The following is a 16,991-nucleotide window of genomic DNA, read 5'->3' as shown; positions in this document are numbered from 1 at the left end:
AACTAAATGAATAAAAAAAATCTGTGAACCAACATAATGGCGGTGTGACTGAATTCAGAAAGAGTAAGCATTTCACATTTTGACATGTCACAGTATGAAAAATACAGCAGGTGTAAGTGATAAAAAATTAAGGCTGAATTCCATTTAGCTGCTTCATTTTCATTTGTCCTGGTATTGTGCATGCAGCCTCACTGCTATGCTGTTATGGCATGGGACATGTAAATAGAACAGAGCCATTCATGTTATTAAACCTCTGTCCTAACCTAAGTCTGATGTGAGAAAAAAAGGCCTATGTATGATATTTTATACATGTGCATACATGTACACAGTTTTGTGCCAGTCTATGGATTGCCAGATTGTAAAATAAGACTTTAAAAGTCTACAGCCAGCTAGCAGCTATGTGAGGCTGTAGGCTACTTCTACTGCTAAATGCTAACTTCATCATGCATGTCAAAATATGTATAGGCTAATGTTTACCATGTTCACCATCACAGTTTAGCGTATTAGCATGCTAACAATCACTTATTAGTTCTACTGTCTTCAACCTTTATTGGAAGTGTTTAGCTTACATTAACATAGTCTGTTTAGCATAATGTTAGCTGTGTAAACTATACGCATAGAGGAGTACTTGCCTTCAATGTATCAAAAAGATATTTTACTAGTTTGGATTTTTACATATTATTATTTTACTTGAAAGATAACTTTTTGTTAAGTAGTACAGTTCATTGTTGTGACACACATTAACAAATTTAATGCATGAAATTTCAGGATAGACATTTTTCTTTTTTCTTTTTTTTTGTGTGCCATTTTTTAGGCCTTTATTGGATAGGATAGCTTAGACATGAAAGGGGAGAGAGAGGGGGAATGGCATGCAGCAAAGGGCCGCAGGTCGGAACTAAACCAGCGGCCACTGCATCGAGGACTGAGCCTCTGGAGCTCTACCAGGTGAGCTACCCAGGCGCCCATAATGTCATTCTGGATAGTTGGTAATTTTCTTTCTTCCTCTTTAAATCTTTTGACTTTGGGAAACAACAACAATAGATACTGAAGTATCTATGTGAAGTAAAACCAAGGCACACAGCAAAGGCCATGACATCATGAAAACAGAAGTACAGAAGTCCCCTGCTTACATTTCATAAGGTGTTATACGATGGAAGTGGTATTTAACTGCTTTATATCAAAGGCAGAAGTAATGAGATGGACAAAGATCCCTGCAGGTCATCTGAAGGGATTGCAGCAATAAATTAAGTAAAAGCATGTTTATTTGTGTGTGTGTGTGTGTGTGTGTGTGTGTGTGTGTGTGTGTGTGTGTGTGTGTGTGTGTGTGTGTGTGTGTGTGTGTGTGTGTGTGTGTGTGTGTGTGTGTGTGTGTGCATTAATAGCAGTGTTTACCTGTGCCCTCTGTGAAATTAGTCCTTCAGGCTCTAAATAAAAGTGATTAGGTTCACAAATAAAGCATCAATTACAGCTAAGACATTAATATAAAGCCTGAGTGAGCAGTAACCCAAACCCGAAGAATTACAGTTGCATGCATAATATAAATCCACTTACTAACATAGTATTTATTATAGTATTAACAGTCCCAAACAAAAACACTTTTAAGGTCCGGTATGATCAAGGATGAAATATATTCAGTTTTATCTGAACCGATAGCTGCTTAGAATATATAAATAAGATAAGTATTTTACTAATTACTACTAATTACTAATTACAAATTACTAATGATTCACAAAAGTCTTGTTATTTTTTTGTGTACATATGAATAAACCTAAGGATGAATGGGAATGTAAATGCTCTGTTAGGGGAGGTTGTATCCATAGACTGTATATAAGAATGGACCAACAGATCCCATTGCTCTGGACGGAGACCAGTGAAGGCCTTTAGAAGTACTTTTCCGGTGAGCGCTGAGCGTTACTGCGCAGCCTCCAACTGAGAGAAACGACGTAAATGTGACGTGAGCAACGTGTCTGAAAGTTGTAAGTCTTCTGGTAGCTGTGCCAAGAAAAAGCTCAATAATTCCCAATCTTGCAGAGACGGAGAGCGCAGGTATATGTAAGGAGATAACATGGACACAGGCTAGTTATTGCTAACTAAAATGCTAGTTAACATTAGTAATTAAACGTAAACAGCTAATGTAAGTCCAAACTGCCTGCGAACTTCTCCTGTACTATACGGTAATTCCTCTACTATGCGACAGTAAGTCGCGTGGTTATGACACAATCGTTAGCCTATTTTTACAAAAATGTATACTACGGAGCCATAACGTGAGGTACAAGGTAATGGAGCCTTTTATACAATGTCGTGTTTCTTTTGAAATAAACAATGGACAAATAGAGTCTTTAAACGCTTCAGATGTAAAGTTATTCGCTGTCAAAGTGACGTCAAAATGAATGGCAGTCAATGGAATGCCAACGTCGGGTGATCGCTTTGTAGCATCAAAATGGCGCCATAGGAGATTCGAGCTCTGAAGCGAAGCTTACCCCCTTGGTTGTATCATGGATGTATGCCTTGTTTTTTTGTAAGGCGTGCACAGCTTGCCTTGCATGACCCTTTAGCGCCACCTAGTGATTAATCCCCAGTAGGCTTCTTTTAGGACAATACAGTCAGTGAGCACAAACCACATTTTGTTTGTGTAGTAGTAACATGCTGTCTGTCTGTTGATCAAGTCTATTGGACCTGTTTGTGGTGTCTTTGAAATACACGTGTTTTATCGTGACTATATTTTTGATACAAGTCATATTTAAGGCACATTTGTCGCATGGATTTGCAAGTGAGGGACTTTCTGTTTGTTAATTTAATTTTGCACATATTCTCAATGTAATGCAACCATCTGTTTGGCTTCTCAGCTTGTTCTTCAGTCACTCATATTGTATAAGTAAACTCACAGTAGAAATATCACACTGGATAGAACTTGAATGTACTGCATGCTTACCTGTCTTGGTTAATTTAGTTATGTGGAATGTCCTGCATGGAGAGTGGGAGTATGCACTAAGCTGACCTCTGGGAGCCATGGAGCAACCTGTTGTATTCCTTTGCTGTTTATAGCTAGAGATACTGAATTAATGAAATAAGTCTTATTTATAAGGCAGATATTAAGTAGCCTATATTTACTCAAATACTGTGAGTAATTGAGTATTTACATTTGTACATTGTGACTTTAACTGTGACATTAGACTGTTAAATACAATGACAAGCTACAACATAAAACAGTTATAGTAATACAGTAATATGAATCCAATACTACAATAATAATATAACACTCACTTAATGCCCTATGAGTACTTTTGCTTTTCATACTTAAAGTACATTTAGCTGATAACTTCTACGTTTCTGTACTTTTCCTTGAGATTTTGAATTCAATACTTTTAATTAAAATGAAGTATTCATTTAACTTAAATGATAATTTTTTTTTATTATATTATAAAACATAACTATAATTTTCTTAATTTTACTTGAGTAAAGACTCTGAATATTTATTTCACCAAGAGCGATATAGCTACAGAAGTCCCTGCAGGGTCCTGTTGTTATAGTCATAGTATATCCATACTAACACCTATTGAAGGTTAAGGGCTGAGGGCTAAACTTGCCAGCTATGGCAGCGCTGCCTCAACATGTCTAATAGCAAAGTTGAACCTCATGTTTTCATCAGTCACAAGCATTATCTTCTTATATAGTCTATGTCTCGTTTGGAGGGATATAAACCCCTAAATGTACAGAGTACATTCATTTAACAGCACTGGGTGGTGGTAAAATTTCTAAATAACGCTTTTATGGAAAATAACTGTACACAATCAAGAATAAACGAGTCCAAAAAACAAGTGCACATATTAAATTGTGTTCATCTATAGATCCAATCTATGCTTACATTTCTACAGTCATGACGTCTCGCCTTTACGTGCTGCGTCACTGGCATACGTCAGTCTAAAATGTAAACACTCTTCGCGCTCCAGCAGCAGCTTCTTCAGTGATAGTTTGTCGAGTTAGCTAACGTGATGTTTCCGCGTTTAATATTTTACCAGCGAAAGGTCACCAGCTTAGTTTATTACTGTAAATAATCCAAGTAGATCAGATGATGTTCTAAATTCTTTTTTGGGGCTTTACAAGACCGCATCAAATTACTGTCGTAAAGTTAATATTAGCTATTTTCAGCTAGCTTCCTTGCAAAGAAATTACACTCAGCATTATTTCGGCTGCTATATTTTTATGCTAAAAGCTCACCCTTCTTTGTGCTGATATGGTGCTTTCATTGGTAAGCCTTTGTGCCAAGGAGGTGGTGAGTGACCACAGTTCGTCGCCCTGCTGGCTGAGGTGGGTGCCCAGGGAGCTGTACAGACCGCTGCTGGACGCCTCTTTCGCCAGCTGCAGGCCGCTGGCTGTTGGTGAACTGGTGCAGAGGTGGCCTGAACGCACACTGCGTGTCGGGAGACGCAGGAAACAAGGGCAAACCGGGCCAAATCGACTCTGCATCCAAGCTCTGTTACTTGCAGTTGTCAGAGGACTGTCGGACAAAAGGTAATAATTAGTTTATTATTCTAGCTACAGTGATTGGATCAGTGGCGTTTCTAGGACTTGAGGAGGTTCGGAGCTTAGCCCGGATCCATTAAAATAAACTGAATGCAATGCAAAACTGCGATTGGCTTGACCAGCTTGCTTGCAGTTTGTAGATGTAAGTTAGATGGCACCAACATTTGGCCTAATCATAACTGGCCTGGCAACCCAAAGGCCAAGGTTTTGTTTCCAGATCTGTGTGGCGACTTTTGAGCATTAAACACTTTTTATGCACCTATTTCTACCTTTTTCTGAATCAATATGCTGGAAATATCTTTATTTAAAGGGAAACTTAGATTACAATCCAAATATAAAAACATAATGGAAGATATTGCAGTAAGGCTGTCAGGCATTCTGTTTTGCTTTCAACTATTCTCCTTTGGATTGACTTTTCTAATTCTGAGTCAGCACACATGTAGCCTATAATTTACTCTTCCCTTCGCTTTTGCATCTTTTGTTGGGGAAGTGTGTGAAATGTGCATATGACAATTATTCACCTCAATGATACATTAATTCATTTTAATTTATGAATAGACCCCTGGACTGTAATATTTAAGATGTTTGAGCAAAATTTATGCACATTCAAAATATAACTCATCCCATCTGTGTTCTCTGACAGTTGGAGGAGTTGTGATATTTTAAGTTTAGAAGTTTTAGAATAAAGTCACTATATTTTAGAAAATAATCTACCTGCACCATAGTCTGCTGTGCATTACGTGATTGCTCTGCTGATATGGTAGATGTCAGACCATCTGACAGACACAGAGCCCCGTTTGGGCCTCTGAATGAGACAAACTTTAGGGAAGTGGCTGTATGCTGCTCTACATCGGAGGTGGAAACCCGAAACTACGGCAGCACAAACGCGACACATCTGCCGCAGCATGTTGACAGCAGAGCGCGTCCTTTATAAACCTGAAGCTGCACAGCTTTTTACAGCGAGAGTGGACACTAAGCGACGCACAGGTCTGCTTCAGAGCTCCATGTGTTTGAGTCTGAACCGTAGACTGTAAACGTCACGTCACAGGAACTTATTACTTCTTTTTTGAACTAAATAAAAAAGTTAGGCGCACCAGTGCAACCAAGGCAAAAAGTTAGTCTGGAGCCCTTCAGTATGTGCAAAGCCAAAGCACAATGAAATAAGGCAACTTATGATTCCGGGAGTTTACATAGGCTATTGTCCGGTTTCATATTTGTCAGTCAACCTTTCAAAATACATTCGGGGCTACACTCAAAACATTCTGGGCTGAAGCCCCGGCAAAATCGGCTGACGTCGCCTCTGGAATGGATCATGATCTGTCATCTGTGAGTGACATTTACCATTCCTCTTTCCTAGGTGTGCCCTGCATGTACTGGACCTCTGTGGACTGCAAGGAGATGAAGGAGGGATGGGAGACCCCATGGGAGGATGGTCTCTGACTGTAGCTCTCTGCACCATGGTTGTTCAGGCCAGAGCTGGAGCACAGCGGGAGAGGAAAAGGTTCTCAGCTCTGGAGAGAGAAACGGATGTGAAAAGAGAGAGGGGACAGCGGAAGAGAGGGAACGAAACAAATGGCGATGATGAGACAAGCACAGATAATAAGGAGCTGGGGGGAAATGACAGAGAGAGGATGGGATCATGTGGGATTCTGGGCGAAGAGGAGCTGATTAAAGGTGTCAGGAGGAGGATGGAGATAGAGAGGAAAAGAGAGCTTGCCATGACCGGTTTAGGTGGCAGTTATATAAATGAGACTGAAGAAAAAGATGTAAACAGTGATGTGTTGGTGCATGTAAGAGCTGATCTTTTTGTAAATGCTCGCTCTTGGGAGCGTGTTCGCGGGGCTCTGAGTTCAATGGGACCCCTCAAGCTTCAGTGCAGATACCTACGCGTGGAAGAGATTTCAGTATCTAGTATCAGGACTCTGCTAGGCATGCTGCCTCGCCAGGGTCTTCTGGGCATTGATGTTCGCTACAGCAGCCTCGGGGTGGCTGGCTTGGCTGAGCTGCTGCCTCTGCTCTCCACCTTCCCAGCACTGAACTCTCTTCGCTTGCACTACTGTAACTTGGATTTTCGCAGAGACCAGCCTGGCCAGGAAGAGGCCCTGAGGGACTTGTCTCAGGGTCTGACACAGCTGCAGGAACTGCGATGCCTCAGCCTCACAGCGCTGCGCCTGCCTGGACAACTCCGTGTGCTGCTTAGGTATGGCGTGATCCTCCATTACGTGCATGCTGTCCTGTAACTTTGTACCTACACCCGGAGCCTAGTAAATAACAGTCAGTTCTTTTTAGATTCGTCCAACTTTCGATTTAGGAAATGGAAAGGCAATATATCAATCTCTAATGGAGCTGAAACAAATACAGTGGGGAGAAGTATTTGATACACTGCCGGTTTTGCAGGTTTTCCTACTTACAAAGCATGTAGAGGTCTGTAATTTTTTATCATAGGTACACTTCAACTGTGAGAGACGGAATCTAAAACAAAAATCCAGAAAATCACATTGTATGATTTTTAAATAATTAATTTGCATTTTATTGCATGACATACGTATTTGATCACCTACCAACCAGTAAGAATTCCGGCTCTCACAGACCTGTTAGTTTTTCTTTAAGAAGCCCTCCTGTTCTCCACTCATTACCTGTATTAACTGCACCTGTTTGAACTTGTTACCTGTATAAAAGACACCTGTCCACACACTCAATCAAACAGACTCCAACCTCTCCACAATGGCCAAGACTAGAGAGCTGTGTAAGGACATCAGGGATAAAATTGTAGACCTGCACAAGGCTGGGATGGGCTACAGGACAATAGGCAAGCAGCTTGGTGAGAAGGCAACAACTGTTGGCGCAATTATTAGAAAATGGAAGAAGTTCAAGATGAAGGTCAATCTCCCTCGGTCTGGGGCTCCATGCAAGATCTCACCTCGTGGGGCATCAATGATCATGAGGAAGGTGAGGGATCAGCCCAGAACTACACGGCAGGACCTGGTCAATGACCTGAAGAGAGCTGGGACCACAGTCTCAAAGAAAACCATTAGTAACACACTGCCGTCATGGATTAAAATCCTGCAGCACACGTAACGTCCCCCTGCTCAAGCCAGCGCATGTCCAGGCCTGTCTGAAGTTTGCCAATGACCATCTGGATGATCCAGAGGAGGAATAGGAGAAGGTCATGTGGTCTGATGAGACAAAAATAGAGCTTTTTGGTCTAAACTCCACTCGCTGTGTTTGGAGGAAGAAGAAGGATGAGTACAACCCCAAGAACACCATCCCAACCGTGAAGCATGGAGGTGGAAACATCATTCTTTGGGGATGCTTTTCTGCAAAGGGGACAGGACGACTGCACCGTATTGAGGGGAGGATGGATGGGGCCATGTATCGCGAGATCTTGGCCAACAACCTCCTTCCCTCAGTAAGAGCATTGAAGATGGGTCGTGGCTGGGTCTTCCAGCATGACAACGACCCGAAACACACAGCCAGGGCAACTAAGGAGTGGCTCCGTAAGAAGCATCTCAAGGTCGTGGAGTGGCCTAGCCAGTCTCCAGACCTGAACCCAATAGAAAATCTTTGGAGGGAGCTGAATGTCCATATTGCCCAGCGACAGCCCTGAAATCTGAAGGATCTGGAGAAGGTCTGTATGGAGGAGTGGGCCCTGCTGCAGTGTGTGCAAACCTGATCAAGAACTACAGGAAACGTATGATCTCTGTAATTGCAAACAAAGGTTTCTGTACCAAATATTAAGTTCTGCTTTTCTGATGTATCAAATACTTATGTCATGCAATACAATGCAACTTAATTACTTAAAAATCATACAATGTGATTTTCTGGATTTTTGTTTTACATTCCGTCACTCACAGTTGAAGAGTACCTATGATAAAAATTACAGACTTCTACATGCTTTGTAAGTGGGAAAACCTGCAAAACCGGCAGTGTATCAAATACTTGTTCTCCCCACTGTAGTTGAAATAGTTGATTAGTCATTTTGCTATTTGGTGTACATTAATTAGAAGTGCCAATACAAAACTTTTTTTAACCTTGCAAATTTAGGATTTGCAGCTTTTGTTTGTTTTATTTGACAGTACACTGAATATGTAGGATGGTTGCGGGACAAAAAAGACATTTGAAGAAACTACATTGGGTTTTTTTCACCATTTTCCTGACATTTTATAGATGATTTATTTTTATTTTATTTTTTATTTCAGTTTATTGAGAAAATAATCATCAGATGAATCCATAATGAAAACAATTACTCGCAGCCCTAATCTCTCACTACTCATATCTAAAATGCACTTTTCAAACATTGGCGACCTATTTTATCTTTAATGTAAAGCAGATCTGCCCAAAGTAACAGTCCTATTTAGAATGAGGTAATGAACAAAAAACAAACAATTCCTCCTCTATAATGAATATTTGAATTGAATAATACATATTTAAATGTTCTTTTGTTACAGCTCACTGCCTCAGCCACTAGAGATACTGGAGCTACCATATTTGAGCCTGAGCCCTGCTGACCTCGCCTATCTGTCCTGCAGCCATCATGCCTCCACACTGCAGCAGCTGGATCTAAGCGAGAACCATCTAGATGAGAACATCCTGACCTCTGTTCGCCGCCTCCTCTCCCAGGCTTCCAGTAGCCTGCAGCACCTCTCTTTAAGTGGCTGCGGCTTTACTGATGGCCTGCTGGGACTCTTGCTGCCCACACTGGGAGGCTGCAGGGCCCTCAAGAGCTTGGCTTTGGCCCTGAACCCACTCTCCATCGCAGGCCTCGTGGACCTGGTTAGGATGGCTGTGAGAATGCCCTCTCTCCGTCAGTTACTGTACCCCAACCCCCTGGAGGACTACCAGCCGGGCCTTCCTGACCTGCCCACCAGTGCTCAGCTCTTGGACTGGCCGCTGGATGAAGTCACAGACATCAACATTACCAGCAGCCAGCTCAACAGGGTGCTGATAGAGAGCGGGCGCACGGACCTCTTTCTGACATGCGACCTGCTCAATTATGACAAAGACTTGGTGGACTAGAAGTGGTGAAGGGGAAGGAAAGATGTTTGTTTTTTTGTTCGCTTGCCAACACATACTAGAGCAATGTACATATACCTGACAATGAAATTGTCACCCTAATAATGATCTAGTATTCAATTATATGTTGTTTTTAACTTTACTTAATCACCATCTGTCTCATGTATATTTCTCTTAAGGGTAGTTAAGGGTGATGGGGGGGAGTCATTGTGTTTGTTTTTTTTATTGTTGGGAGATAAGGTTTCCTCCTCTGAAGGAACATTCACACGTTTTTAATATTTGTTTGCCAGACAAAAGGACACATGGAGGTGATTACATACAGTAACCTCTACTCCGGGAGGACAGTGATAAGCCATGCTTCAATATAATGGTGCTATACTACTTTAATAAGTTCACTTGTTGAATGTATAAATTAAATTGTTGCATATGCTGGTTTTGTACCAAAAATTACTTTGTGCTTGATAATCAGATTAACAGGACAGTTGGAATACAACTATTACCATCCTTCTGTTTGAAGCAGTACTTTTTTTATACAAGGCACTCATTCATATAAAGTATCTGATCACTTATTACATGCGCATACTACGCGTCAACAACCAAAACTACAGTTTGACAAGTTCAACAGTGGTTTCCTTTTACAGTGTGTGTTTGCTAAGTATTTGCATAATTGTTCCTTAAACAGGAAATGAATGTAACTGCAAAATATTTTATTTTAAATATATACCAATTATTTGAGTAATGTACTTTGTCTTTGTGCTTTTCTAATTGACATATTTGTCATACTGTATTTCTTGAATATCTGTTTTTAAATTATCAAGGATTGTGCTTTAATGTTTTTGTCCAACTTACTGTATATATCAAGTCAAAGGTGATTGGTGGTCACCATTACAGGAAATGCATGTACCAAATCACCCTCGTACCACATGAATGCATTTACATACTGTCAGTCACAAAATAAATCAGTCAAATCTTTGAAGAAAAGTTTTAAGAGTTATTTAATTGTCAAAAATAATGAACATATTTCAAACTGTTTGTTATGTCTCTTCCGGTGTTAATGGGAGTGATGCAGACTAAAAGGCATCATCTGTAGTACTCTACGTAGGACTGCTGTTGAATGAAGTAGCGGCGAGGTGAGGCCTTCACCCAGTCCTTGTCCGAGTAGATGTGAAAGGGGCAGAGAGTGACCCGCGATAATGGCAAAGAGATGAAATTGGGAAAGTGCATGAGGAAGGGGCGGCTTCTCAGGGGAGGAAGAATTAAACCTGAATAAAAAGAGTGCATTAAATGTTATATACTAGTTCAATTCTATAATCAGAAGTTGTTGCTAAAGTACAGTGAAATCTTACCTGGTGGACGCCATATCCTAGCCATGCTGTAAGTCTCTCCTAGACGAAGGATTGGTTTAGAACTACTACAGAAAGAAACACAGAACATTAAAACATTGTCGTTGACAACCTTTCGCAGAGGAAATGACGATATGTACCGTATGACTTTTACATACCAGTCATATAGGGGCAAAAGAACAGTCCTTTTGGGACCAGCAGGTGCAACATATCGGGCCTTTCTGTACTCCTCTTTTTGGACACAGCAGAAATAATTCAGCACATCCACCATGCTGAAGGTTGACGGCTTCCACTTTGCTGTACTCCTAAGGTACAGTAACCTATTATGTTCCTGGTGGCATGGAAAGAGAGAGGGAGAGCAGTTAATCACTTGCCACGAGACCAGCGGCCATGCTAGTCAACAACACTGCCATAGGCTCTCATGCATTCCTTATTTAGAGGAGTTTAGGTCAAAGTAAAGGCCATCAGAAGAGGAGAGCTGATTCAAAGAGAGAAAGCCTCTCAGCTTTCAAACACCTGTTCTGTCCTTTTTGTCATACTCAGAAATACTCACTGCTAGATGGTGATAATGAATGTGAGAGATCTTTTTTTCTTTTTTTCTTTCTAAAATTAAAACAAGAATTGACAGATAGAGAGATTAAATGAAACATGTATTTGTTACTTTGTATTTGGAGATCCATAACTCCAGCCACGAGTCTGCTTTGTCATGGAGGCTCTTCCAGATGTCCGACGGGTCCTGCAGCTCCGAGTCCCAGCTCTCCAGCTCTGGCAACAACCACTGCTCAGCCTCATTTACAGCTAATGCAGTCAGCATGCGCAGCAGTGTTTCTCTATTGACAGGACAACAAGATAATTAAAACTTTTAGTCAGTTTAGAAAGTTATTAATTACACTCAGAACATTAGTTTCTTAGATTTAACCTGCAATAATGTTTTGCAACTTGGGGGCAGTGGAAACAAGTTGTCATTTGCATTCATACATACATCAAAAATATTAAATATAGCATAAAGCTTTAAATATAAGCGTTAGGATGCCTGAATTGTCATTGGTTGTTATTCTAACCTTGATGGACTCACCGGAGACCCAGTTTTTTAAAAGCCAGAAGTGTGAGAAGCTTTTTCACAAGCTCATATCTGGCAGACCTAAGACGCACCAGTAGATTCAACGTTTCAACAAGCACGACCCGTTGCGCAGGTGACTGAAACACACACCGAAAAAAAAAACATTACACATCTACTTCTTAAAATGCACTTACAGCAATCTAGATGCTGAATATACAGTACCATGTGAGGTCTCACAAACCCGGGCACCAGGTCAATGAGGCCTTGGTAAAACTCGTCTGTATTCTGCAAGAGTCCCTGGCTGCGCAGTTCCTGCAGTGCAGCAAGGATCTCTATCTTAGACGTAGCGCTGCAGTTGTTTAGGCGGCCCAGCAGCTGCAAGGAGAAGTCTTCTGGAGACAGGGTGCTTGGGATGCACTGCACACAAACACAACTTGTCAAGATCTGAACGTTTGTGCCATTGTGCATGATATAACTGCATGGTTAATGGCAGATAAAGATGCTTGGCATAGGTTACCTTTTGATCAGGATACAGGTCTTTAAACCAGCCTGCATTTGCAAACTGCTTGAGAAATGTTGGCACCTCAGGGGTGGGTTCCCGCGGTGGGGGTGGGGGTGGGCGTGGGCGTGGGGGGTGGCGGTGGGCATGGGGGGGGGGGTGGAGGTGGTTGTGGGAGTGGTGTTGTGGTCTTTGGACGGGGAGGAGGTGGTTTGGGTTGCTCTATTGGTGAAATTATCTCTGGAGGCTACAGGGGCAAGCACAGATATGCACATAGATGCACACGGTTAGTATTATGCATTCTTTTGGTCTCTGTAAAATAAACACAATACATGCTCTTACCTCTTCATACTTCTCCACTATGACAGGTTTCTTGGGTAGGACTTTGTCAACAGGCCTTGGCTTGACTTTTTTCGGGGTCTTTGGTTTGGAGCTCTTTGTTAGTTAAGTTAGAGAAACAGATCAAAACTTTGCTTCTTTTCGGCTTACTATTTTATTCAGCTGGCTGAATATAACAACACATTTTTCTGTCAATTACTGTACATGTAAACTTACATTACATTCTCTTATAAAACTGTGAACTCTACTGTAAAAGTCTGCAACAAAATTCTAAAATGACGCATCATGGTAACAGTTTTTACCTTCTCTTTCTCCACATTCACAGGAATCTTTAATTTAGCATCAATGTGGACTTTCTTCTGTAAGGTAGGGAGGTTACAGGGCTTGTCGTCATATGTTATCTCAAGTTTATCTGGGTCAAAGGTGTCGCCCAAATCAACCTGAAAACACAGAAATTACCTTATTAATGACACATCTCTCTCTGAATAATAAACATAAAATAGCTGATTTCTGAAAAAAAAAGTACTACCACATTCTCATCATGCATACGCTACTTTAAGAAATATGGCGATTTTTTGAGAAAGACGCTTGTAGATTAATATTGTGTTTGGACTTGCATATCCAGACAAGACCGTTCTATTAAACCTTTAAGCTGATGAGCTAGCTTCAGACTGCCACAGTGTGTTAAGGGAAGGGTAAAAGCTATAAAGCTATGAAAAAATATTTGCCAAAATCTGTGTATGCTTGGACAGGAAGCAGGTAAAATGAGTGGGGAAAGGAAGATAAAGAAACCTTAATATTGTGGGGCAACCCATATATTATCTTCATGTAGCGATCAAAAGCCTCTTTCTTGGTTTCCTTTGTACTGGGCGGCTTCCCTTTTCGGCATTTTACTGAGCCTCGTAGGAGTGCAGCTAGGTCCATGTTCGAGGTCACTGAGCTTATATACTCCTGGAAGAAGACAGACGGAGAAGATAATCTAGGTATTTAAAAACAGTTTTCAACATGCCATTGACATGCGTTGTCTTAAAATATACCAATTCACAAACACACACCTTCTGTCTCCACTTGTCTTCGGTCAATAACAAATTGCTGGTGATGGCTGGCAATTCCTTTTCCTCATCTTTGTCTGTGCTTGCATTCCTGTTTGCACCAATGTTGTTCATAGCTTATCAGGGCTTTGTTTTAGATTATGTTTTTATATGTAGTGTGAGTAAATCTTACTTTATTTTGCTGGAATTTTCTTGATTCTCGATGATAGGCATGTCAGGAAGGGGCTCAGCACAATAAGTGTAAAGGAGCTGTGAAAATAAAATGGGATTAAATGGGTTTATATTTTGCAGCTTTTGTTAAAATGTCTAAATTACCCCCACACATCCATCAGACACACTGTAAACTGACTAGTTACCATTTGTTGAAAGTTGTGTGGCAGGAACTTTGCGCAGTTCATCCTGTACAGATCCCCTCCGATGCCAAGAAACAGTTCCCCTCCAAACCCACTGTAAGCCAGACACTCAGGCACTGCATTCAGCTGCAGCGTCCTGGAGGGGTCAAAGATACATAAATAGACATACATTACTGAATTACTGCATGCTTTTCACATATACTGTATTGCAGGAGATCAGTGGCAGAAAATGAGCTCCAACCTGATGAGGTGATTCTCCTCATTCCAGATACACACTAACCCATCTAGACTGCTGGAGACAAACACCTCCAGATCAGGACACACACACAACCCTGCAAGAGCAAACACCCAGTCACTCACTCACACACATATGAACAACACAACACCATCTACAACAGACAATCGATTCAGTAGGAACACAAACAAATAAGTTTGGGTGACCTGTGAAGGGGTCTGAATGTCCCTCCTTGGGTGGGCATTTCTGGCTCTGGTTGAGTAAGTTAAAGTGCCTCAGGTTGTAGGTGCCACTGTTGGGCTCTTGAAAGGTCAGGGCCAGCTTGGGCCCTAGTGCTGCCAGGTAGACTGGAGACTGGCCACAGTGAAGGCTCAGCTGTTGGGTGAGACACTCCACGACGTAGGGGTTAACTTTCCACACCACCACTGTCATGTCCTCACCTTATGGATTGGGGTAAAGTTGTCATAACTGACAAGTATACAAAGGCATTAAAGTTGCATTAGGAAATACCTGTGGAGAGGAGGTAACCGTTCTCAGGATACACCTGCAATGCGGTGACTCTCTGGCCATTGTGTGCTGGCATCCTTTGCAAGACCTTCCCATTATCAATTTTCAGAACACTCACACAGCCTCCACTTTGGCCGAGAATGATCAAAAACCTGTCAAGTACAATCACGTTTGCTGAAATTAAGATACTTTAGCGCCATAGTATATTTACATAAATGTTATTTAAAAGCAGACAAAATGCTCACCTATTCTTGGCATCATCAAGAGCTGCCTCATTCCTGTGACTGCATCCTCTTCTCTCCTGCAAACTCCTCCACTCCTCTAAAGCTCCCTGTGTTTCAGCCAAATAACTGTAAAGTATCAGGCAGAAAGCCGGGCCAGGGATCGGCAGATTCTGGGCGTCATCCTCAGTCACATGGTCCGTGTTCTTCCAGGGCCCCTGGCCTCTCCTCTTCCACTCTTTCATTAAAGTGATTGGATTAGTGAGTGTGTTGGCTTGGAGCACCGTACCTGTGTCAGTCAGAGCCAACAGAATCTCTTTTTGCAGGCAGTAGTCAGCACACAAAATCGTCTGCTCTGCCTTGAATGAAGTCAACACTGCTCCTGTTTCTGCAGCCACAAGCATGATATCACTGTAACCACTCACACAGAGGACTCGTGTAGGGTAAGGAGCAGGAAAGGGGGAGGCTAGGATTTGTCTCAGTGGGGCTCCTTCATCCCCTTTGAGTTTACAGTGAAGGGTGTACAAGGTTCTGAAGGTCCAGACGTCAACTCCCTGGTGAGAGAAGGAGAAGAAGGTATCTCCCTTTTTAGTGCCACCTATGCATAACGCAGGGTTTTTCTGCTCTGTGTGGACACACTCGACCACATCGCCCTTTTTCCACGTTCCAGCAACGGATCGTACAATCTACAGAGGCTGATAACAGCATGCCTAATGCAGAGCAGTAGTACAGAGAGTTCACCATACCTAGACACAAATAAAACAGAAAATGTCAACATGATGTCTAATCATAAAGAGGGACAAACATAATTTGGATAGACATTTTTGCTTTACCATTATGTCCTACAAAAGCCAAACGAAGTTCCCAATCTGGACCCCATATTCTAATGGAGAGCTCCTGAGATGCAGTGATCAAACAGTCCAGTTGAGAGCAGTACACCATTGCAGTGATATCTCTGTAAAACATAACTTGTTAATCTTTATGCTAAAAAATTCTAATTCCACCAATCACAGTCTGATTCACATCACATGTACCCATACACACCGTGAGCAGAGATCCCTCTTGTGCTCCAAAACCTTCCCGGCATCGAGGTCGACCAACGTCACGACCTGCCCGCAAACAACAAAGGCTCTGTGGGGCCTGTCACATCGTGGGGGAGCCAACGCCATTTGAGTGAAAGTGCTGTGCTGCAGCTCCTCCTGTATCTTCACCTTACACCTCATGAGCATCACGGACCACACACACACGTTCCCCTCACCTGCAGTCACCAACTCTGTGGAGTGCTCTGCAGCCTGACACACACGTATGTCCAGGGCATCGTGAGCAGCATCCATGGAGCGTAACTCACTATCAAGAAGTGTGAAGACAGGCCCTGGGCCCCAACCCACCAGAGAGCCTGGGATCTTTGTGGCGGTCAGGCCCATGAAAGGGAGTTGTGCTAAGGAAGTCTGCTTGTTGCCATCAGCTTTGTAAAGGCAAACTGTGTTGTCTGAATGGATGCTAATAAATGCTGCAGCAGCTTCAGAATACATCATAAAACGCACAGGGCTGTCACAGGAGAAATGCTGTAGGCGATGAAGACCATGAGTAAACACATGCTGCTTGCTTTCAGAGTGTTTTACCTAGAGAGTCAGACAAAGAGAAAGCATATAAGGTGTGTAAAATGTCTGAAAGTGCACAAAGCTAGTATGCATCATGTTGACACGGTCTACCTTGCCTGTAGCTTGCTTCACATCCTGCTTGAACAAATTCTGCTTTCCAAGCGTCCTTCCATTTGATGCCCCATGCTCTTGAGACAAGAGCCTCAGGGTGGGACTGGGGACAAGTACTGTTGTTGTTTTCTTC

General features: G+C 42.1%; 1 protein-coding gene and 1 long non-coding RNA gene across 2 annotated transcripts; one reads left to right on the top strand and one right to left on the bottom strand.

Annotated features, from left to right (window-relative positions):
• The first annotated feature begins 3,920 nt into the window (after positions 1–3,920).
• On the top strand, positions 3,921–10,510 carry LOC144537191 (leucine-rich repeat-containing protein 14). Its single transcript, XM_078280703.1, has 3 exons — positions 3,921–4,512; positions 5,882–6,724; positions 8,973–10,510. The coding sequence occupies exons 1-3, from the start codon at positions 4,235–4,237 to the stop codon at positions 9,538–9,540; spliced, it is 1,689 nt and encodes a 562-aa protein (XP_078136829.1). The 5' UTR covers positions 3,921–4,234; the 3' UTR covers positions 9,541–10,510.
• Positions 10,511–10,613: 103 nt separating this feature from the next.
• LOC144536889 (uncharacterized) lies at positions 10,614–11,205 on the bottom strand. Its single transcript, XR_013503785.1, has 3 exons — positions 11,039–11,205; positions 10,884–10,948; positions 10,614–10,799 (listed from the first exon to the last, which is right to left on the bottom strand). It is a non-coding gene; the product is annotated as an uncharacterized LOC144536889 (long non-coding RNA).
• Between the last annotated feature and the right edge of the window lie 5,786 nt (positions 11,206–16,991).

The sequence above is a fragment of the Sander vitreus genome, chromosome 22 (genome assembly GCF_031162955.1).
Source record: "Sander vitreus isolate 19-12246 chromosome 22, sanVit1, whole genome shotgun sequence".
Classification (NCBI taxonomy): domain Eukaryota; kingdom Metazoa; phylum Chordata; class Actinopteri; order Perciformes; family Percidae; genus Sander; species Sander vitreus.
Note: the sequence above shows the minus strand (reverse complement) of the source record. Positions and strands in the feature narration are given on the sequence as shown.